At 40.2% G+C, this 19,301-nt stretch overlaps 1 protein-coding gene across 2 annotated transcripts; it reads left to right on the forward strand.

Moving 5' to 3' along the window:
* On the forward strand, window positions 1-6,816 carry LOC117144732 (atrial natriuretic peptide receptor 3). Of its 2 annotated transcripts, XM_033310079.1 has the most exons (4): window positions 1-64; window positions 5,557-6,265; window positions 6,365-6,548; window positions 6,606-6,816. In XM_033310079.1, the coding sequence occupies exons 2-4, from the start codon at window positions 5,737-5,739 to the stop codon at window positions 6,814-6,816; spliced, it is 924 nt and encodes a 307-aa protein (XP_033165970.1). In that variant the 5' UTR covers window positions 1-64; window positions 5,557-5,736. The 2 variants fall into 2 exon arrangements, with proteins under 2 accessions (XP_033165970.1, XP_033165969.1); XM_033310078.1 differs by lacking the exon at window positions 1-64 and having other exon boundaries at window positions 5,254-6,265.
* Window positions 6,817-19,301: the final 12,485 nt, after the last annotated feature.

Consider the following 19,301-nt stretch of genomic DNA (forward strand, 5'->3'; position numbering starts at 1 on the left):
CGCGCGCGTACCGAAGTGGGCGAGAAATTCTTTTTCGACGGGAAAACCTCGCGCAATATATATGGTGATATATTTTTTGGATTCTCCTGCCGTCCACTGCAAAATATAATATTTTCCATGCGCCTCTGTGATTGTGTGTTTTTGTGTTGTGCAAACTTGTTTCCCCTCAAGCGTAAACATATGAAATAAAAGTGAATATACTGGCAAAACAGATTGCACGATCTTTGAAAATCCATGAATAGTTCTCAAACATAAAAGGGGAACAAATTGGGAAAAATATCTAAAGCGTTTGAAATTCTTGCGACAAAGAAAAAGGTGAGCTGGCAGCTAGAGCAGATACTTTCCTCTGAAGCGTGTCACAAGCATTCCGGACATTCATCGACAAGTCTTTATAAGCTCTTACCCAACATTTTGTTGCGGAGAGAGGCTCCTGCTCCGGATTAGACACGCCCATCAGCAATATTTCATGCAAATTCACTTCCTCACACCGCGCCCACTCGCCAGCCCCTTCGTCTTGTGATGATAAAAGCAAATGATTGCAAAACGGCATTTGCCCCCAGGGGAAAATATCGCAAAGTTCCTAACCCCCTAGTTGCGAAATTAAAATAAAATACCTAGATGTAAATTCTCCCCGGGCTGTGGGAATAGACAAAGTAACTTGGTAATCAGGAAGGGGTAAAAGGCCCACATTGACTTTGTGCCACACATCGGATGCTGTTATTATTGAATTTGCATAAATCATTGAAGCGGATTCTTTTCAGCTTCGCTGAATGGGGATTTCTGCAGCAGCACAAAATGGAATTTACTGCCTGGGGGCTTTAAAAGTTAACCTTACCGCTTGTGCGATGAAAACTATGAATTTCTGATTGGATTAAGAGCAAAAAAGGTGTCAGCTTCAAAAATAAAACCAACAACTTATATCAAGCTAAATAGAGTAACAAAAAAGATTAGGACATTACGATAAAATGCACGCAGTCTAAATAGCTCCAGGTTTATTACTTCCGAATGACCTTCTTCGAGAAAAACTTAAGTAAATCAAGAAAACATTTTCGTTGTCATGGTCAGAAAATTCAATTTTCTCGCTGTACGAAAATCTCAATTATCCGGTTCTCCTTTCGTTGCGCACATTTTTGCGACTGGTATCCTTCCAATGGCGTTTCCTTTCAGCAACTTGACTTGCGAGCCATACTTAGCATATATTTTCAACACTATTTGCCAAACACCCCATGCTGCAATGCTGTGAAGTAGGCAGCACTTAGTAAATCAAACACCACACTGCGTATACATAATGCTGGCAAGGGCAGGGCAAAATCTAGTGGTCACACCTCCGTGTGGCATATGTGCATTAGCTATAGCCGCACGATAACGTAAATATTCATTAATCAATTGGTAAGCCAACACCCGAACAAATATGACCATGTTTTTGTAAAAGGGTTAGGCTAACAGAATAGGCCAAACTTTCCCCACCCGAATGCTTTTGGCGATTGTCTCTTTTTTTGTTTTGGCAAAGTTCTGAACTAGTTTTCGTTAGTTTCCAAATTGTTTAGACGATATGTGGTGAGAAGTGAAGTTTGTTAACTCAATTATGTCATCCAATGCTTTGATTTTTGAGTGCTATTTCCAAGTTTCACTTCTTATCCTTAAAGTGGCAAACTTTGTGGGAGCCAGAATTGAAGGACTCGAATAACAGCTGCGTGGCGTCACACTGGACCCCCGTCTCTTAAATTCGTTCAAAATTAATTAAATCCATTAAGGCCCCGTTTTAATTACGTTTCATTAAACTGCAGGCGGCGGACTGCACTGATTCCGGGAATTTAACACACGTGCCATGGATGCCAGCACATGTTCGTTGTTTGGTTGCAAGGATATTTACACAGAACCTAGGGCATTTCGCCATAAACATTGATGGTGTCAGAGTTTAAGCTAATTCCCTTTATTTATTGTCTAGACAATAAACCAGGGGTCAAGGAAAGGCATTAATTCCCTGGTACCCTGATTTATTTTTAATTTTACCCTGCTCACTTAACCAATGTGACAGTCTAAATTTAATCGAAATCAGGGCAGCATTAAAAATTCATAAATAATATAAATTTAGCATGGCCTAATCCTTTCGAATTAGCTGATGACAAATGGACATTTAAGTTGCATGCAAATGGTGGAGATCTAAAACCGATTTATATTTTCGAAATAAAAAGCGAGGCTATCGTTAGATATTAAAATGGGGTTGGCAACTGATGTCTCCGAATGGATTCGCCCACTGAGTATCGTGTAGGAGTATCTGTTTATTATGGACTTTTCCGTAATCTTATCGAGCAGGTCAGGCAGACGGCAGAAAAGCGGCTTGATTGTACATTAAAAATAAACAAACGCCTATAAATAGACTTAAAACACCCAATCGTAGACGGTTTGTCTTCCGACGGCGTTCGCGGTTCATTTCCATTCGAACGCCTTGTCTATTTGGCAAAGGTTATATATTCGCAATAAAATACACCGATTGATTCGCTGATTGTTATTGAACATAAAATTTCTGAAGTAGCTGCGGATTGAAGTGGTCTAATCGGTGTGTAAGTTGTTATGGTTTACTATTTGCACTTAATCATTAATGACATTGAGGAGCCTCAGATATAAATAGAAATTGCGTTTGGCCAAAGGCTGAGTGAAAACGCAAGTGACGTAACAATGTAGAAAGCGGCTTAAGTGCTTGTTTCTCTCTCAATTTTCCATAAATTCGATTTTTGCTTTCGCACCACGAAAAACTTCAATAATGAAATTTAAGTTTAAGTTTCGGTCTTGTTTTGAAAAAAACAAATTCGATTTCAATTGGCACAGCTTCGTACGAAATCTTGCAAACTTTTTGACATTATTATTATGCCATAAACCATCAGAAGCTTGCAAACACTTTGATATTATTTTTGTACCATATAGAGATTGTAGACGAGAGTTTTTCATCCTCCCCTTTCTTGAATTTCTTTTCTCTTGGAAAACTCAACGTTGGCTTAGAGTCTGTAAAATAAATCGATATGTCTTTAAACTACAATTCCCCGAATTTGCAACTAGAATAAATTAAAGTCCAGTTGAAAAGGGGATGTATCTTTTAATGTTATATTTACGTCTTTTAAAATTATCTTTATGCCTTTTTTTTTATCTTAAATATTTTAATGTTGTAGGTATCAAAAGATCCCTTGACGTTTGTAGGAAAATTTCGAAATATTTATCTATTTAGTTAATTTCACCAGCATTAGAGTGCTCTCCACATAAACAAATCCCCTAAACACTGTGCACATTGCAAATGTTCAGTGAAGAATTTTTTGTGGTCAACGAGTTTGTTTTGCGGCTCACAGTTACAGCGGGCATGCAAAACCCCGAAATCACATCGATTTAGACTTGTTTGCTTTACACGTTGAGTGCCTGATAAAGCGGAGACAGAGGAGCATGAATAAAAAACACGGCAACACGGACGACGCCCATGTGTGTCTGAGTGCGGGGCTTAGCACGCCCGATGGGCTTACGATTTGGCCAGGCTCCGGGCCAAAAGCAAAGCGGCCAAAAGCACCGTGAGTGGCAAAAAGTTCGGAAGGTGCTCCGCAGTCGGGACATGATTGATTCGAACGCCCGCCGCGTTCGGCGATCTTAATCAGTCAGTGCTCAGCGCTGCGCAGCTATAAATAAACTGACGTTCGACTGAAGACTGCGCCTGAAACTGATAAGACCGCCGATGATGTCCAAGCCAATTTGTTAATAAATTTATTTCGATACGCTGCAAAAATATTTACCCGACTTCTATTTCTGGCCTTCGATCAATGCAAATAGTGTGCTTCAGTATGATTGATGTTGGATAGGACTGGTAGCCCGGAGTGCGGAGTGCGGAGTGCGGATCGGTTGGCCAATGAAACGGGTCTCCTTCGATTTAGCCATCCAACGATCGTTGATATCGCTCGCTGGCAGCAGGCACATGACCCACACAGAGTCCTCATATCTCGCTGGCATTTGGCATTCCATTTTTTGGATTGTCATCGACCGGGTGATGAATTCTTATTAATTGCCGACAGCTCCGATTGCCCGCGAATGTTGGATTGGAGTTCCGCCGTGTTTGCAAAGCGATTGGCCCGGCGGCTTCCCCGTTCCATCATCATCATCATCAGGTCGCTCCCCATTCGCGCTGGGGTTTTCCAAGCACCATCGAAGTTGAACAATCGGGCGTATACGCAATCTCAAGTTCAGCCTACACACGGCGCTTTATCGGGAAAGAGATAAAATGTTCTTGTCTGGCCCCGGGAAAAATGCGAAAATAGTTTACTGCCTCTGGTGGTCCTTTTAGTATATGTACATATCAATGCAAGTCCGTAATCTATCAATTAAAGAAAATATTTTCCCTACACCGACTTGCTTTTCAACTTAACTCGATGATTACTTATGATAATGCAGGAATATGCTCAGTATTAAAACCATATATAAATTAAAACCCGATTGCTGTTATCTACTATTTAGATAAGTTTAATTATAAATGATCTCAGCACCTCAATCTTCCAGTGCCAAAGTTCATTCCAAGAAAAGTTCTTAGCGTTCACAATTTGTTCCGATCCGCATGACTAACTAAAACCACTCACTTCGATACCCAGCAATCATAAGTTCCCCGCTTGTCGCGATTAGATTAGGAATCACCGAACGTTTAACTAGACTTGGCAGCATGTTGACTACCATTTGACACGTTTTTTTGTTTTTTTTGTTTTGTAGCTGTAGCTTTTTTTTCGGTTAGTTTGCCACCTTGATGACGTTTTAATAGATTGCAGACGAATCTTTTGTGACGCCGAAACTTAAAGTCGTTCAAGTGGCCCATTGGTGGGAGATTTCCATGAATAGTCCACCCTAGGGCACCCTTCATTCGTTCGGTCCTTATCAAGTGGCCCCATGCAATTCACAGAAATCCAGGGAAATTGCCATAAACAACACAGGTTCCATGCTCACTATCTAATGCATCAGCTTCGACGGGAATTGAGCAAATAATTGGGCACCAGAAGCAGTGAGTCACACCTGCGAACCATAAAACCCACCTTCCATTCAACAAAATAATGTTGTTAAGGCACTGTTATGGTTGGAATCGTAAATAAAAATGTGTACTATATGTGTTCTGCAATTCAGGTGCTGTTTACTTTTAGAGACACTGTGAGGCAATGCAGTTCAATGAAAGATAAAGTTTTTTACTTCCTTATCATCATTAAATTGCGTATCTAATTGAGACAGTGATAGCTGGAGTGAACAAAAATTTACGACTGAAGAAGCTTCAATATTTACGACTAGGAATCTTAGGATTTGGTAGAGTCGAAAATTGTTTAATAATTTAATTTGAAGGGTAAATAAGAGTTGCATATTCCCTGGCAAACTTCCTTTCAACCACTCAACATTTCCCTTTAAAGCACGAGCTCTCATTTCATTTCTCCATGTGGCACTTACACATCGACCCCCAAGGGCAGCGCATGAAAACTTCAATAATTTATGTATTCCTGGGGAGCAGGGAGCTGCTAATGACTTCAATTTCTTGATTCGCACCACTCGCAGTAGCAGCTGGAGGCACTTCGACGGCAAAGGCAACATGCAGCGGCCAAACTTCGGCTCAATTATGCGCGCAATCAAAGCAACTTAATTACTCCAGAGTTATCCGGCGAACACACGGAGGCGCAGAAATATAGAGACCGCAATCACCGAGCAGCAGTAGTCTGATAGAGAATCGCTGCGACTATGCAAATTAGCCAAGCCAATTCACAGAGACAAATTGGTAAACAAAATGAAACTGAAAGCGCCAGACTCAGACCCGCATCACTCGATTTGATTGAAGTACCAGTTCCGAGAGAAATTGTCAACAGTTTCCAAATTAGCAAGCGCGCTTGCCTGTTCCCAATGCTCCTTCTCCTACTGCTGTGCGGGCTGGTTTTTGGCCCCAAGGATTGTGTGGCCACTTGCCGCGAGGAGCCAGCCCGCGATTGTGAGGCTATTTGCGATGCGAGTGGCAGAAACTGCACCATTAGGGCATTAGTCCTCCTGCCCGATGACAATATGTACCAGGCCTCCCTGCCGCGTGTCCTGCCAATCCTTAAAGTGGCCGAACAGCAGATCCGTTCCAAGTCCTTGATTCCTCCGCACATCGATTTCGAGTGGCTGGCCCATGACACCAAGTGCGATGCCTCCCTCGGCGTGATTAAGGCCATGGATGGCATTATCAAACAGTGCGCCCAGGTGATCTTCGGACCCGTCTGCGATTACTCCTTGGGTGAGTTAGGCGAAGCTATTCGAAGAGCATTCGATTATTAGTTTGTAATACGATTTATGTTTTAATTAAATAATTTCCATGTTTGCTAATCCCTTGCAGCTGCAGTAAGCCGGATTACCAAGTACTTCAATAGCCAGGGCACCCCACTCATATCAGTTGGAGGCTCGACCTACGACTTTGAACAGAAAAAAACCGATTGCAATGACGAGTTCTATATGCTGTTGCGCACGGGAATGCTGAGTTTCGAGACAATTTCCGAGCTGACCATAAACGTGATGAAGCGGTAAGTGCCATAAATTTGCTATTCTAAGCCTTACCAGCTTATCAAGTCTTCCGACAGACACAACTGGTCGCATTCCATCTTCTACTATGAACGGGATGGCCAGCGAAGTGTGGCCGGAATGCACACCTGCTTCCTCATGATGAAATCCTTGGGAAAACAAATGCGAAACGAGAACATGACATTCGCCCAGTTTCCACTTGAGCCCAACTTGACAAATCGCACGGAGGAAATGCGCCGAGAAATTGGCAATAAACATGCAAGTAAGTAACAGAGAGATTTGCTGTCAACTTAACATGGCTGTTTCTAACAGAGCAGTTTCACCAACGGCATAGCCGAGACAACAACCGTTCAGCAAGTGCATCGGGCGAGGAAACTTTACTCATATAGCTTTTTGCATTGATAATAATGGGTTATGCAGTTTAAGATGGGAACAGTTGCACAAATGCGTTTCATCACCTGCTTTATTGTTCTATCATAAAACGAAATTCAATTTTTAATGTTAGGCATTTCTAATATAAGGTTGATATGACAAATGTAGATGTACCAACGTGTCTTTAAAAACGTCCACATTTTTTAGGAAAATGTATGAAAATTTCACAAATGTACATGCCACACCTCGCTGGGGTTAAACATAAACAATTCGGTCCACACCGCCCACACACTGAGAAAGCTTTGTGACCGTGCCACGTGCAGCTTGCCCGTCAGCTGTTTCTTGGCCAAAATGCCGGTTGCACATTAAACCGAAAGTTCGACTTCGAATAGAGAACGAATAAAATCGACTCGTGCCATTGCGAAAAGGCGCCAGAAGCCGGTGATAAACCGTTAAGTGAACACCAAAGGCGGACGAAACCGGAAACGGAAGTCGACATATAAAGTGAAAGTGGAACAAAATTGACGCGAAACTAATCGAACTTAAAGTGTAAAGTGAATGTAATGATTTATGGATTTATACAACAATACAAATACAAATTCAGAGTGGAAATAAATCAAATTATAAGACCAATATAATGAATAATTTGAAGCATATGGCACGGGCAGTGCTAGTCCTTCTGACAAGTTAAAGCTGCAACATTTGATAAATGATCGCCAATTGTGTGAACAAGTGGGGATAAAGATGGAAAATTTCACCTCCAAAGTGTAGTTTTTTCAGTCCTTTTTGTACCTTTAGTCAATGAGAAAATTCCATTTCTATGGCATTTATAAATTAAGGCAAAAGTGTATGTAGGACGCCTTAAAATTGTATATGTACTATAAATATAAAAAAATATGAATGCAGATTCTGCAAACTTTGGCCGACATACTTTCTTGTAAAAGAAATCATTTCTCATCATAATAATGATAGAAAATGTTGAGTGCATTGGACATTTTAGTAAGCATTTATATTTGTTAAGCTATTAAAACAGCACAGTTCAAGCGTGACAATGTTTTTTAAATCACGTCTCTTCCATTTTAAAACGGTCTTCAAAAACTTGAGATTTTCTTCTTTAAACAAAATGTTCTTGGCTTTTACTCTCATTGCCATGCAGTGGACGTCTTCTTTTTCGGCGGCTCTTAGCTGTCATTTAAGGCTGCTTCTTTCTTGGCAATTGCCAGTTGGCTCTTGGCTCTTGGCACATGTCTGTAGAGCCAGCTGCTGCCAAGATATATACAACCACGGGCAGCTCAAAAAGAACAATTAAAATGATTCTAGACCAGAAAAAATTGCACCAGAATGTGTGATATTTCGCTGGGGAAGCGAAAAGAAACTGAAGACCTAAATCATCTAACATTAAGCGGATCGTAAATCATATTTCACGCAATTTCTTTGGTTTGAACCTAGTTTTTGGCTCCACAAATTTGTGCTCCCCATGGAAGCAGTCCCAGTCGAGGGTTTGCTTATATGGCTGCCATTTTTATTGTTAATCCTGCCGACGCAGAGGGCTCTTTCATCGCAACAAGATAAAATTTAACTAACAAAGTTGACATAACAGGAACAAGCGAGTCATAAATATGCATATGCTGGCTTTTATTCTCAACGGTAAGCGAAACAGCCAGCGATTAATGTGGCTATTTCGAGGAATTTATTTTGCCAAAAACTTAAACGAAACGGTGTTTCAATAATACTCCATCTATGTTCTCCTGCAATGAGGAACAAAAAATATAACCCATGAACCCGAAATCTAAACAAAACATCATAACAAAAGTGCATTTTTGGGAGCTTTCCCGGAAATTCGTTTATTTATTCGCAAGCAGGAAATAAAAACAAAGTCGGAGTGTAACCTTGATACGAAATCGCACGGATTGGCAGGCAGATGGAAAATTTTGATTGCCATTCCCAGGGCGGGGGGTAGCTCCGTCTCAAGGTGGGCACTGCGAAGCCAAATGGATCCAAGCTCCACATGCAAATGTGGCTCACAAGGAGGTGGTGTGTGAGAAGGGCCGGCTGCAAAGTGCACAGGCAATTAGCCACCAAACGACCGATTGAGCTTAGACGGCAGGCCAAACAAAAATCGAATCAGCACCGAATCGATTTCAAATGGAAATCTATTTGGGATTATGAAATCGCCGTGTTTAATCCTTAAGCGCATTTTCATTTACAAAACAATCAAATTACCCGTTCCCAATTAGAATTTGCACGGCTTAAAAACTGAAAACCCCAGTTTTCACGCAGTTTTACGTGAGACTTGCAGATGAATTAAAAACTTTTTGCTGCTGTTGCCAGTTGTTCGACATTTTTGGCTTTACGCACACACGTGCAGCGCAGTCAGCCGCAAAAAGTTGAGTATATGTGAGGCTAACCAACACGCAGACAACCAACTCACACCTATTAGGCCATGCTCACGTGTTCGCAGCAGTTGGTCTAAAAGCCAAAACCTGTTAACAGTTAACAGCACCTGAATGGTAAAACACTGAAATATGAGCAACGAGAAGTGCGACAACTGACCCGATTAATTGGGATCTCCTTTAGCCCCAACAATTAGTTTGGATTTTTGTCTTCGCCACTCGCATTACCAACTTTTCCCAACTTATGACACGAAACATTTGCCCAAGTTGTCAACGTGGATTCTTGCAAAAACAATTAGTCAAATAAGCATTTCCACTCTGCTCGAATTAATTCCTTAAGGAAGATGATGAAAAGTTGAAAACGCACCTGGTAGCTACAAAGAAATTATTAAGGCCTACGCAAATTGTTAAATGGAGAGACCATTATTTACATCTTTAAATTTTTCGACTTTCAAATGTTAATTGTAAAATATGACTGAATAAAATAAATAGCCAAAAAACATTATCGGATATATCTAAAGCAGTTAACAAACAACTGAGATGATTCAACTTTCGAAAAAGAAAGAGTGTGAAACTTACAAATAACTGGAACTTGAAAAGAAGTCATGGGGACAAAGTGTAAAACAAATGTTTGCCCGTAAGAGTTGAGAAGGGAAATTGAAGGGCGAAAACAGGAAACCTTGTCAGGGCTTTCGGCGCACACGCTTCCTTTGAAAAGGATATGGGTAATGCGCCGTGCAAAATCCCTAAGACTTCCTAGACAGATTGTGACTAAACACGTGAGCCGACATGGATGTCATTTGCAAAGTGCCCTGCCACAGCTGCAAAAAAGAAGCATCTAAAGATGTTACCTAAGTTGCAAGTTACTATCTGAGCTATATGAGGTGTTTATCGAAGTGCGACAAAATTGACTTAAATTCAGTTTTTAATCAGGTTTAAACATTTTAATTGTATAGATTATTCATAGCTATTCATAGTTATTCATGGGTTAGTGTTAAACCAATCCTTGAAAAGGATAAATAATAAGCTTAAAAGCAAACTACGCACAGTTGGCAAAAGAAACCTCAAATTTTCCATTTTGTCATAAATCAAGCGTAGGCGATTTTCCATCTGCTCTAAACACACAACTGGGCCAAAGAAATCCCGTGGAGGAAATGCTTTGAAGATATTAAATAAATAAAATAAATAAATAAGTATTTTTCTGTTGCTGATGGCGCCTCTTGGATGCAATTTTGTGTTGGGAACTTTTTGTGTATTTTCCGCATGGCAATAAACTAAATTTGATGCCTAAGGCAATCGCATAAGAAAGTCAATTGGGCCAACGTTTCATTTAGAACCTTTTGATATATTGTCTAAAGATTAAAGATTAACTTTTTTTTTTTCGATTTAATGAGTTTCGCACATCTCTTTTCCAACAAGAACGCAAACAACGCATGTATCCTTTGCAAAATGTGCAAATTCAATGTGTCGCCACAGAAAACAAGAGAACATTTTGTTTTTATCCGCATCTGCATGCACTTCTAATGTTTATAAATAAATTTCTTTTACTGCTGCCTGTGCCAGATAGCAAAAAACCCAGAGCAACGAAAGTTTTAGTGTTATGACTGCGACGGCCATTCGTTTGCTGTTGGCCAACAACTTTATGGGTCCAGTACTCTATCTAGTGGTTAACCCCAAAAACCACAAGCATCTGAGCACAATTAAACAATTGCCCTCTAGTGAATATTTAAGCACGCAAATGCCTGATGCACATTTAACAGATTGCTGTGCAAAATTACGTGAAATCGCCGCAAAGTAAAACACTTTTTTAATGAAGTGCACAATAATAATCATGAATAAATCAAAAAGGGTGCAAAACCATCAGCAAACGCTGTGCATACGATGCAATTAATTTAGCATGAACTGTGGTTCCCGGCAATGCAAAGCAGCAAACAAACGAACAAAAAAAAAAAATAGAAATGGTAGAAAAACCTTAAATGCTGTCTGCTAATGTGGCATGGGTAAACACATTTCACATTTCCCCGACACTCTCGCCCATTTCCCTCCACTTCTGCTCCTTTGACAAATGAAAATTGCACTGAGCTGTAAATAAACAAAAAGAGTTGCGTGTCACGTAGCGAGAATTTTCTGTTTGCCGCTGTGCAATTTGTCGATTGTTGCTGTTCGAGATTACGCATACGCCGCGTTGGTTTAGTCGGGGGGTACGGCAATCGAATGAAAAATACGAAATACCCCAAGTGAAATATGACGGAAATGATTGAAGCGGAGCTCATAGATTAGAGACCTCGAAAACGTTCTATTTTATTGCTATTTTCGAATAGTGTGCAAGGCATGATATGGCATTTCACTCAAGATTTAAGAGAATATATTGTTTTTAGCAAATCAACTTTACCACTTACCTTTGCTGCACGGTTCAATAGATAATCGATCAACCCGGCAAGGAGGTAGAGTAAACCTCTCTGAATTAGCCAAATGTTCTAGTTCTTGTCTTTTTTTTTGTTTGTTTCGCTGTCACTAGACAAATATGAAAATTGCCATCCTGGCCATGCAATTAAGTAAAATAACAAGCTTTCGATTTTAGGTCTGCCCGCCCTTCTGTGGCGCTTGTTAACCCTATTTAGTTTCCGTTCCGTTTGCCCTTTTGTTTTGTTTACCGCCTGTGCGCTATCATCGATGGCGCTGAGCCACTGGCTCCGTCCTGGCTTGGTGTCCCATCGAAGCTATCTGTCGGTGCTTTATGCACTTGCCATCATCCCTTCGCTCCGCCCGCTGGTCGCCAACTCAGGACACAGCAACGCGTTACAGGTTTTTTTTTAGAGCGCGACGCCTCCGGAAGTCGGGACATGGGGTTGGCATGAGTGGAAGGATTGGAAGGAGTGGCAGGTTCGCGGGCTGGTGGTCATGCATGGAAAAACGTGGCCACAACTTGACGTTGACCGTAAAAGCCTTTTTGCCGCGATTGTGTTTGCCTAGGTGGGGTCAAAAATTAGTTGAGCTTCCAAGTGGTTTGCCAGCTAAAATAAAACAGCATAGGAACGATTTCTGTATTATTAAGTAGAAGTCGTAAGTCAGTGGGAAATAAAATAGAAATTTGGAAAATTTGATAAGCTAGTTCAGGCCATCTTCATAAATATTTCAACCGTGAAATAGTAATATTAAGAAGTTCCTAGTAACCAGTGGAAATCTTAATTATACATCACGATTAAATTATCTTTATGCCAAGTTTCTCCATTTACAAAACCCTTCGCATTTCTCCAAGAAGAGTAATGCAAATTATTTTTTAATTGCCCTGTTCGGCCGCAGATGTCTTGCCAGTTTCCTCGCTTTTCTCGGCTGTCTTAGCACAGTTTCCTTTTTCCGGCTGGAAACCATAGAAAGTGACTTCATCGCCACTTCATTACTTTTGGCGCGCCATGGCCAAACTCAATTAGAGCGTTAAATGCCAGTCATGAATGCAATATTCTCAGTCTCAGCCATGTCTTGTTCAAATCTTAAAGATTTGAAATATCGCGCTCGCTGACTTTATTGGTACAATCGAATTGCTTACGAATTGTTTCAGCTGGCACTTATCGCTGCTCAGAGACTTTCAGACTACAAAGCCATCGTCTGAGTCTGGCTTTTGAGTGTCTGCGGTTCGTTGGGAACGGGAAATTTATATGCCACTTAAAGGCATTTTTCCACCCAGAGTGCCATGAAATGCGTTGCATTTCCGGTTCCATTCTTCACGGCTGCTCGTTTCCATTCGCTGCTCGCCTCCTTTTGGCATTGCCTTTATTTACTTGACTTTGGCGTCAGCTTGCAGTCCCCAGCCAGGGAGAATCCCATAAAAACTCTAAAAACAGCACACACGTACAGCCACTTTCAATATAATAGTATTTAAATGCATATTAAATAAAATTTTATTCCTAAATTTCAATGCAAAGTGAGACTTAAATGTTCCCCCTTAATATATGTAATGTATCCTCTATTTTATCCCCAAAGAGGGAACATTAAGAGAACCTTACATGGATCGATTGTTAAGAATCGGCTGGGGGAAAACTATATGCTTCTTTTGCATTCTATCTAACCCATATCCTATTATTTTATACACAACTGTAGCCACAATGGGGCAATCTTGCAGTGCCCCTGCAAGTATGCAATAAAATTGCGTTCAATGTAATTTATTATTTCGGTGGCCACTTTCTTGAATCCCTCCCTTGTTTGGGCATTACTCAACCGTCTGGTTAAACTCAACTTAAATTCGGGTAAAACTTTTAGGTTTCCTTTTAGCACCTTTATGTGCTGGCTTTCTTTTATTTCATAATGGGGACAGTTTTGCTGATAACTTCCCGACGGATTTTCGCACCATTTCACATGCCAAATTTAAAAAAAATTCACTTTTTACCGAAGCTTGACTACTGTCTGTCTATCTGCATTCGCGCTAAGCTGTCGGTTGTCAGCCAGCGGAAAATTGTATTTTCATCTGTGCAGCGAAATGGCAAAAATCGTGACTGGGCGACCAGTAACAAAAATCAAATGAAATTCACTTCAGAATTTGAAACAATCAAACCATTAAAATAAGTTCTTATCTGAGAAATGGTGTGCCGGAAACTTTACCAGCTCTTGGCACACACTTCTGGCCAACGGAAAAAAATGCGAAAATCTTTGAGGAATGCTGAGCACTCAACTAATTGTGTTTGCCAGCACTTTGCTGACTGGAAAATGGGATTAAGTCCTGCAAATATTTGCCGAAAAATTTGCAAGTTAAACGAAGTTTATTGACAGCCTCCATTTTCATACCTAATTTATTTCCCACTTATAGTTAATCCAGCAATTTCGCAGCCCAACTGGCTGAAATAACAAATTTGTTCCAGCTGAACTAACGCTTGGGAGCAAATTAAACGTTAAGGTGGCAACTGTCAGATAAAAGCTCCACTTTTATCACCCAGCCACCCACTTGATGGGGTGTTAAATTGGAAAAAGTTTCGTTTTAATGCATACAATTAGAATCGCTGAGTGAAAAGCCATGTTCGCAGCTGATTATCCGGTTAAAGCCAGCGAAAAGTTGCACGTATTTATTTAATTTTTGGCCAGCTCTGAACATATGGTACGGGCATCCTTAAAGAAACCTCCTCCAATAATAGCATATACATACTCGTACTATACTATTTATTTGTCGTCCTTAAAATGAGACTCGGTTATGAATTACTTTGTGTTCCGAGCTGCCATGTTGTGGCAACAAAAGTTCCAGCTGCATGCAACCGTTTGCAATTTCAGCGAGGAGCACACTGTAAACCTCATTAACTGGCAACACAATAGACTGCCCCTGTCCCCATCCACATCCTCCACTTTTGGCAAACAGACCGCCATGCATGTATGCAAATTAGTTTGCCCCGCTGCAGTTCTAATAATTTTTTACGACACCAAATTAAATTCAAATTTTACCATTTTACTTTCGAGAAACACACCGGACACCTAATATAACCTAAATAATGTTTTCAGTGTCAGTTGCTTGTAGGTTTAATTAAATACTTATCTTTGAACTCTGACACAATTTTATAGATTATATTTTTAATTTATTTAATATGGGCGCAATAATTGGAGGCAACTAACTAAACGGACATTTACATACCATTCAACGAATCTAATATACCCACTACTGTATGAGCAACGAGCAAATTCAACCATTTTATCATTTTAATTTTCACAAAAAACTGCTGCGAAATTAAAAAACTTTCAATGCCTTTAACATTTGATATACCGAATATTGCTTGAATTATAAATAATTTAATGTTTGCCAAAAACAAGGCTATCAATATGTCAAACAAGGACCTCGTGACCGAAATGAACCCGTGCTTTAATCAATTATTCAAATGTCGGACATCACATTTCCAACCTCCTTGACCAATCCATTTTGGCCTTAAGCTTTGCTTTCGTTACTTTGGCCGAAAGCCGCGGGTGGCAAAATACACAAATGCCTTCTAGAAGAAAAGCCAAGGAATATAAATTATTAAAAATTAAAACCAACTCTGCTTGTGAAGAGATGAGATTAATTTTTGATATCAAATTTAACTGAACTGTTTTCAACTAATTACACTGTTTTTCCAAACTATTAAATATTTTAAATCCATTTCATCTGCATATTATCCACTTAATTGTAAATACTTGCGTTAAATTGTTTGAGCCAAATATTCAGAGATTCTCCGGTTGTTGGATGCCAATTAGCAAATTAAAACGGAATCAGACACATATAGCACATAAATTATATAATTGCGTGCTGTTTTCTCCAATTTCACCAATCAAAAACAGCCACGAAATGCAAATGCGAAGGCAATCATAAGAACGGTTTAACATACTTTTTCTCTGCTCGTCTTGCTTTTAATTTGCACCCAAAAAGGATTTTACAAGGACAAACAGGCACATTTGCTACTAATGCATTTTTGTTGAACTTTTAAAGCAAACAATATTTAAAAACATTTGGCAGAATTTGTACGAAATGTTTCAATTTCGAGATTACCACTTGGTATGCCACAAAAATCTTTGCAATTTATTGCACAAAAATAACATTTTAATCTTGAAAATGTCTTTCCATTTTCAACCGAAATATTTTCGTTTTTCAGCTTAACCACTTGAAAATATATAACATTTTTGTATCCTTGTTCAATTTGTCTGGCTAATTAATTGGCTATGCCTGGCTAAAACGAGAAAACTTCCATTTAGCCGAACCCTAGATGACTTTTTCAATAATTTCATGCTCCTCCGGGCACTGCGGTAGTGTTGAAATCATTAAAGTGGCCGAACTATAAATTGCCAGTACCCTCTTCAGTGGGAATGGAGTAGGAAGTGACTATGTGGTTGGTGTCATGGCCGAACTGCCTGTCAGCCAGCCGCAGTGCATCATTAACAGCACTGAGCTGGGTAATAATGCCGACAACAGATGTGGCCATCGCTCACCCCTCCCATCTGCGCCCGGAATCGAATTTGGCCAAAACTAACGAAGTGTGAACTCACTGCAGTCAAATTGAGTTTTCTCCAACGAAGTTCGCACAGTTAATTTAATCTTGAAGGGTAACAACTAAGTTTGTATTTATTTTATTCAAGCGGTTGATACCAAGTTGTTTTTGAAAGTCTATGCATGATATAGTGAATAATATGTAAAGTAAGTCAAATATTTTTATTTAAAATTAGCATCTCAAACGTAAGAAAAACTAATTTATTAAGATGCGAAAGTTTATGGTTTCTAAAACATTTCATAACTGCTAGAGTTGTAGCCAAAGTTTATCCTTCTTCTAGTTTCGTATGCTTTCTGCACTGCAGAGTATTAAAAAGTCATATTTTTGAGCCATTCTGGGGGATTTTGGCTATAGTTTGCAATGCTGATATGCGGTTGGCACAGTGGCAACTGCCACCAACCACAGAGACAAGCTGATAGAACTGACACACACACAAGGCTAAGCTGGAAAATAGTCACACCCACTAGCGAAAGCGGAAAGCCCAAAGGGATCAAGTGACAGAGGGAAGAGAATGATGGAGAATTCACTTTTGTGCCGGATGACTGCGCCTAAGGATGCGCTGAATTTTTCCTTCGAATTTACCCAGCTCGTTTAGAGCCAAAGTTTTGATACCTCGCCACCCTTCGCTGCCTGGAAAAGTTTTTGTATAGTTTGCGTAAAGGACGCCGCAACCTTTAGCTCGAACATGCAAATAGAATTAATTATAAATGTCTTCCATTGTTTCGCTTTCCATCCAATAAGGCCTTAGCTCGTTAGGTTGCTCAAAGGCGCAAGTATGCCGTAATTACGTGGCCCAGTAACCGGATGTTTAGGGCAATAGTCTAAGTCTAATAGTACTAATTGAACAAAGGAAGCCAGAAGATCCCACCTGGGAGCTGGCACACACATACATATATAAGTGCCCGTCTGGGCTCGATTTAATTGCTCAGACAATTAAATCTGTAAAACACTAGTCACATCACCTGGCTGTCTCGTCTGTCATATGCAGGATTTCACACACCCGCCGGAATCCGTAGAACAATTGCTCCAAAGACAGCAACACCCACACTTGGTCTGCGATAAAATGTGTGTTAGACATCGACTCTTAAAAGAGTTGCTTGTGAGATTTCCCAGTCCTGCTGCCCTTTACTACGGAATCCCTTTGATTGCAGTTATTGAAAAGTGTGGGGAATACTCATATGGGCGTCGAATGAAGAGTTCTTCTATGATATGGCATTTGGAAAGCATATTTTTTGAAATAATATAATATTTTATATAGAATGCACTCTTAAAGGGGTCATAACGCCCACTATCTCTTAAATATTCTATTCTATATTCTATCAAGTATACAAATATTTTCATTAATAACTGCTACATTTTTGTTTTTATATTTACTTAATTTAAAGAATAATCGATAATTAGCCTGCAGTGTGTTGTGACACTTTCAAAAGTGACATAACGCCCATGGGCCTTTTGAATCAAAAATGGGTGGCACATCGCCCAAGAGTATTATAACAACAGTCTTTAAGGCACATACCCTACGATTTGCATATTAAAACTGTTTCTCAACGTTTTATACCAGCAACTTTTAAAGATCTTTATAAAAATACATTATTTATGTATTACTTTACTTATGTTTTTATTGCATACCTTCCTGGGCTAGAATATAATATTAAGAAATATTTTGCAATGAAAGGGTATTGCCTATTCAGCTAGTGCAGCTCATACTTGGTGCTGTTATAGACATTCCGGGACTTGTTTGTTGTTTTCATTTACAGTCATTGCTCGAAGCGTTCCGCCCACGCACACAATGGCATTCAGACACAATGACACGCGGACGCACATGCTCATACGCATTTTAGCTGAGCTACAGGCGTGCCGCATATTGAATGGTGACAACGCGGCGTATACGCAATGCAATAAGCACGAGTGAGCAGGATACTGCGCGGCATTAAGTCGCTTTACTTATTAATTTCAATAAGAATAATGCTTAAAGAATCGATTCAATTTCCCTTCAATGTTTACATTCTGCCCGGCAGAAGTGCAGAAGTGCAATAGTGTGTGGCTTTGTCCCTTAAGCCATTCATTGTGCTCTTTTTCCGGTCGTGTCCTTGTCCGGAGCAATCAACATTGGCATTCTTTGGCTTGCCCTCTGCTCGACGGCATTCACGCAGGACGCTTTCCATCGTTTTTACCATCCATTCTTTGTCGTCGGCAGCCATTTCCATTCGCCGGAAGGATGGGGGACACTCGACGGCAGTGGACAGAGGCATGCTTAACATTTTCACCATGCAACTTCATTTGACTCATTTGCGCTTTATTGACAATTTATATGGATTGTCGAGCAGGCTGCAACGTCAGGGAAATGCTAATGTAAAAAGCCTCGCTGAAAGTAAAAATGAGCGCCAAGTGGCTGGCAGAAATGAATAGGAATTTCATTTAATTTCCATTTTCAAAAGGAGCAACTGAATCCATAAAAGCCGTAGCGCGCTTAAGTCGCCTACCCATCCATCAATGGCAAATGGAACCTGGAATCAAAATAAAAAAGACTTCCTTTTGATAGTCGTTAGCTGCTTATCTTTTCGAGGAGCCAACAATCCATCCGATTGACAGCCTAAACAGGAAATTGCAGTAGCGACCGGCACTGCAATTGATGCGTGGCCGGAAGAATCTAATTTATGTCCTTTCAGCTGACAGGATGAGTGCCTCCATTGGTTATGCACAAAGCAATCCTTTTTACGAGCTTCAGCTCGTGTAGCAGCTGGCTTAGCCCGAAAATTGCTGGCACTGCTAACTCGAATGTATGGCAAACAATTATGGAAAAGTAAACCCCAGCGCACTCACACAAAAAATGCACACAGCTATGGATAAAATGATGGGCAACAAGTGCATTTCATTCGCACCCATCTCTACCGAAAATTCTGTCTCATCCCGGTGATTTATTAAGTTTAAGTGCTGGAAACGGGCAAAATGAGGTGGCAAGGCAGAGATAAAACTGAAATATGAAAGCTGCCGACCG

The sequence above is a fragment of the Drosophila mauritiana genome, chromosome 3R (genome assembly GCF_004382145.1).
Source record: "Drosophila mauritiana strain mau12 chromosome 3R, ASM438214v1, whole genome shotgun sequence".
NCBI classification, from domain to species: domain Eukaryota; kingdom Metazoa; phylum Arthropoda; class Insecta; order Diptera; family Drosophilidae; genus Drosophila; species Drosophila mauritiana.

Coding starts and splice junctions, on each gene's coding strand:
- LOC117144732 (XM_033310079.1), top strand. CDS start 5,737: ATGCAAATTAGCCAAGCCAATTCACAGAGACAAATTGGTAAACAAAAT. Junction 6,266..6,364: donor CGTCTGCGATTACTCCTTGG/GTGAGTTAGGCG, acceptor AATCCCTTGCAG/CTGCAGTAAGCCGGATTACC. Junction 6,549..6,605: donor ACCATAAACGTGATGAAGCG/GTAAGTGCCATA, acceptor GTCTTCCGACAG/ACACAACTGGTCGCATTCCA.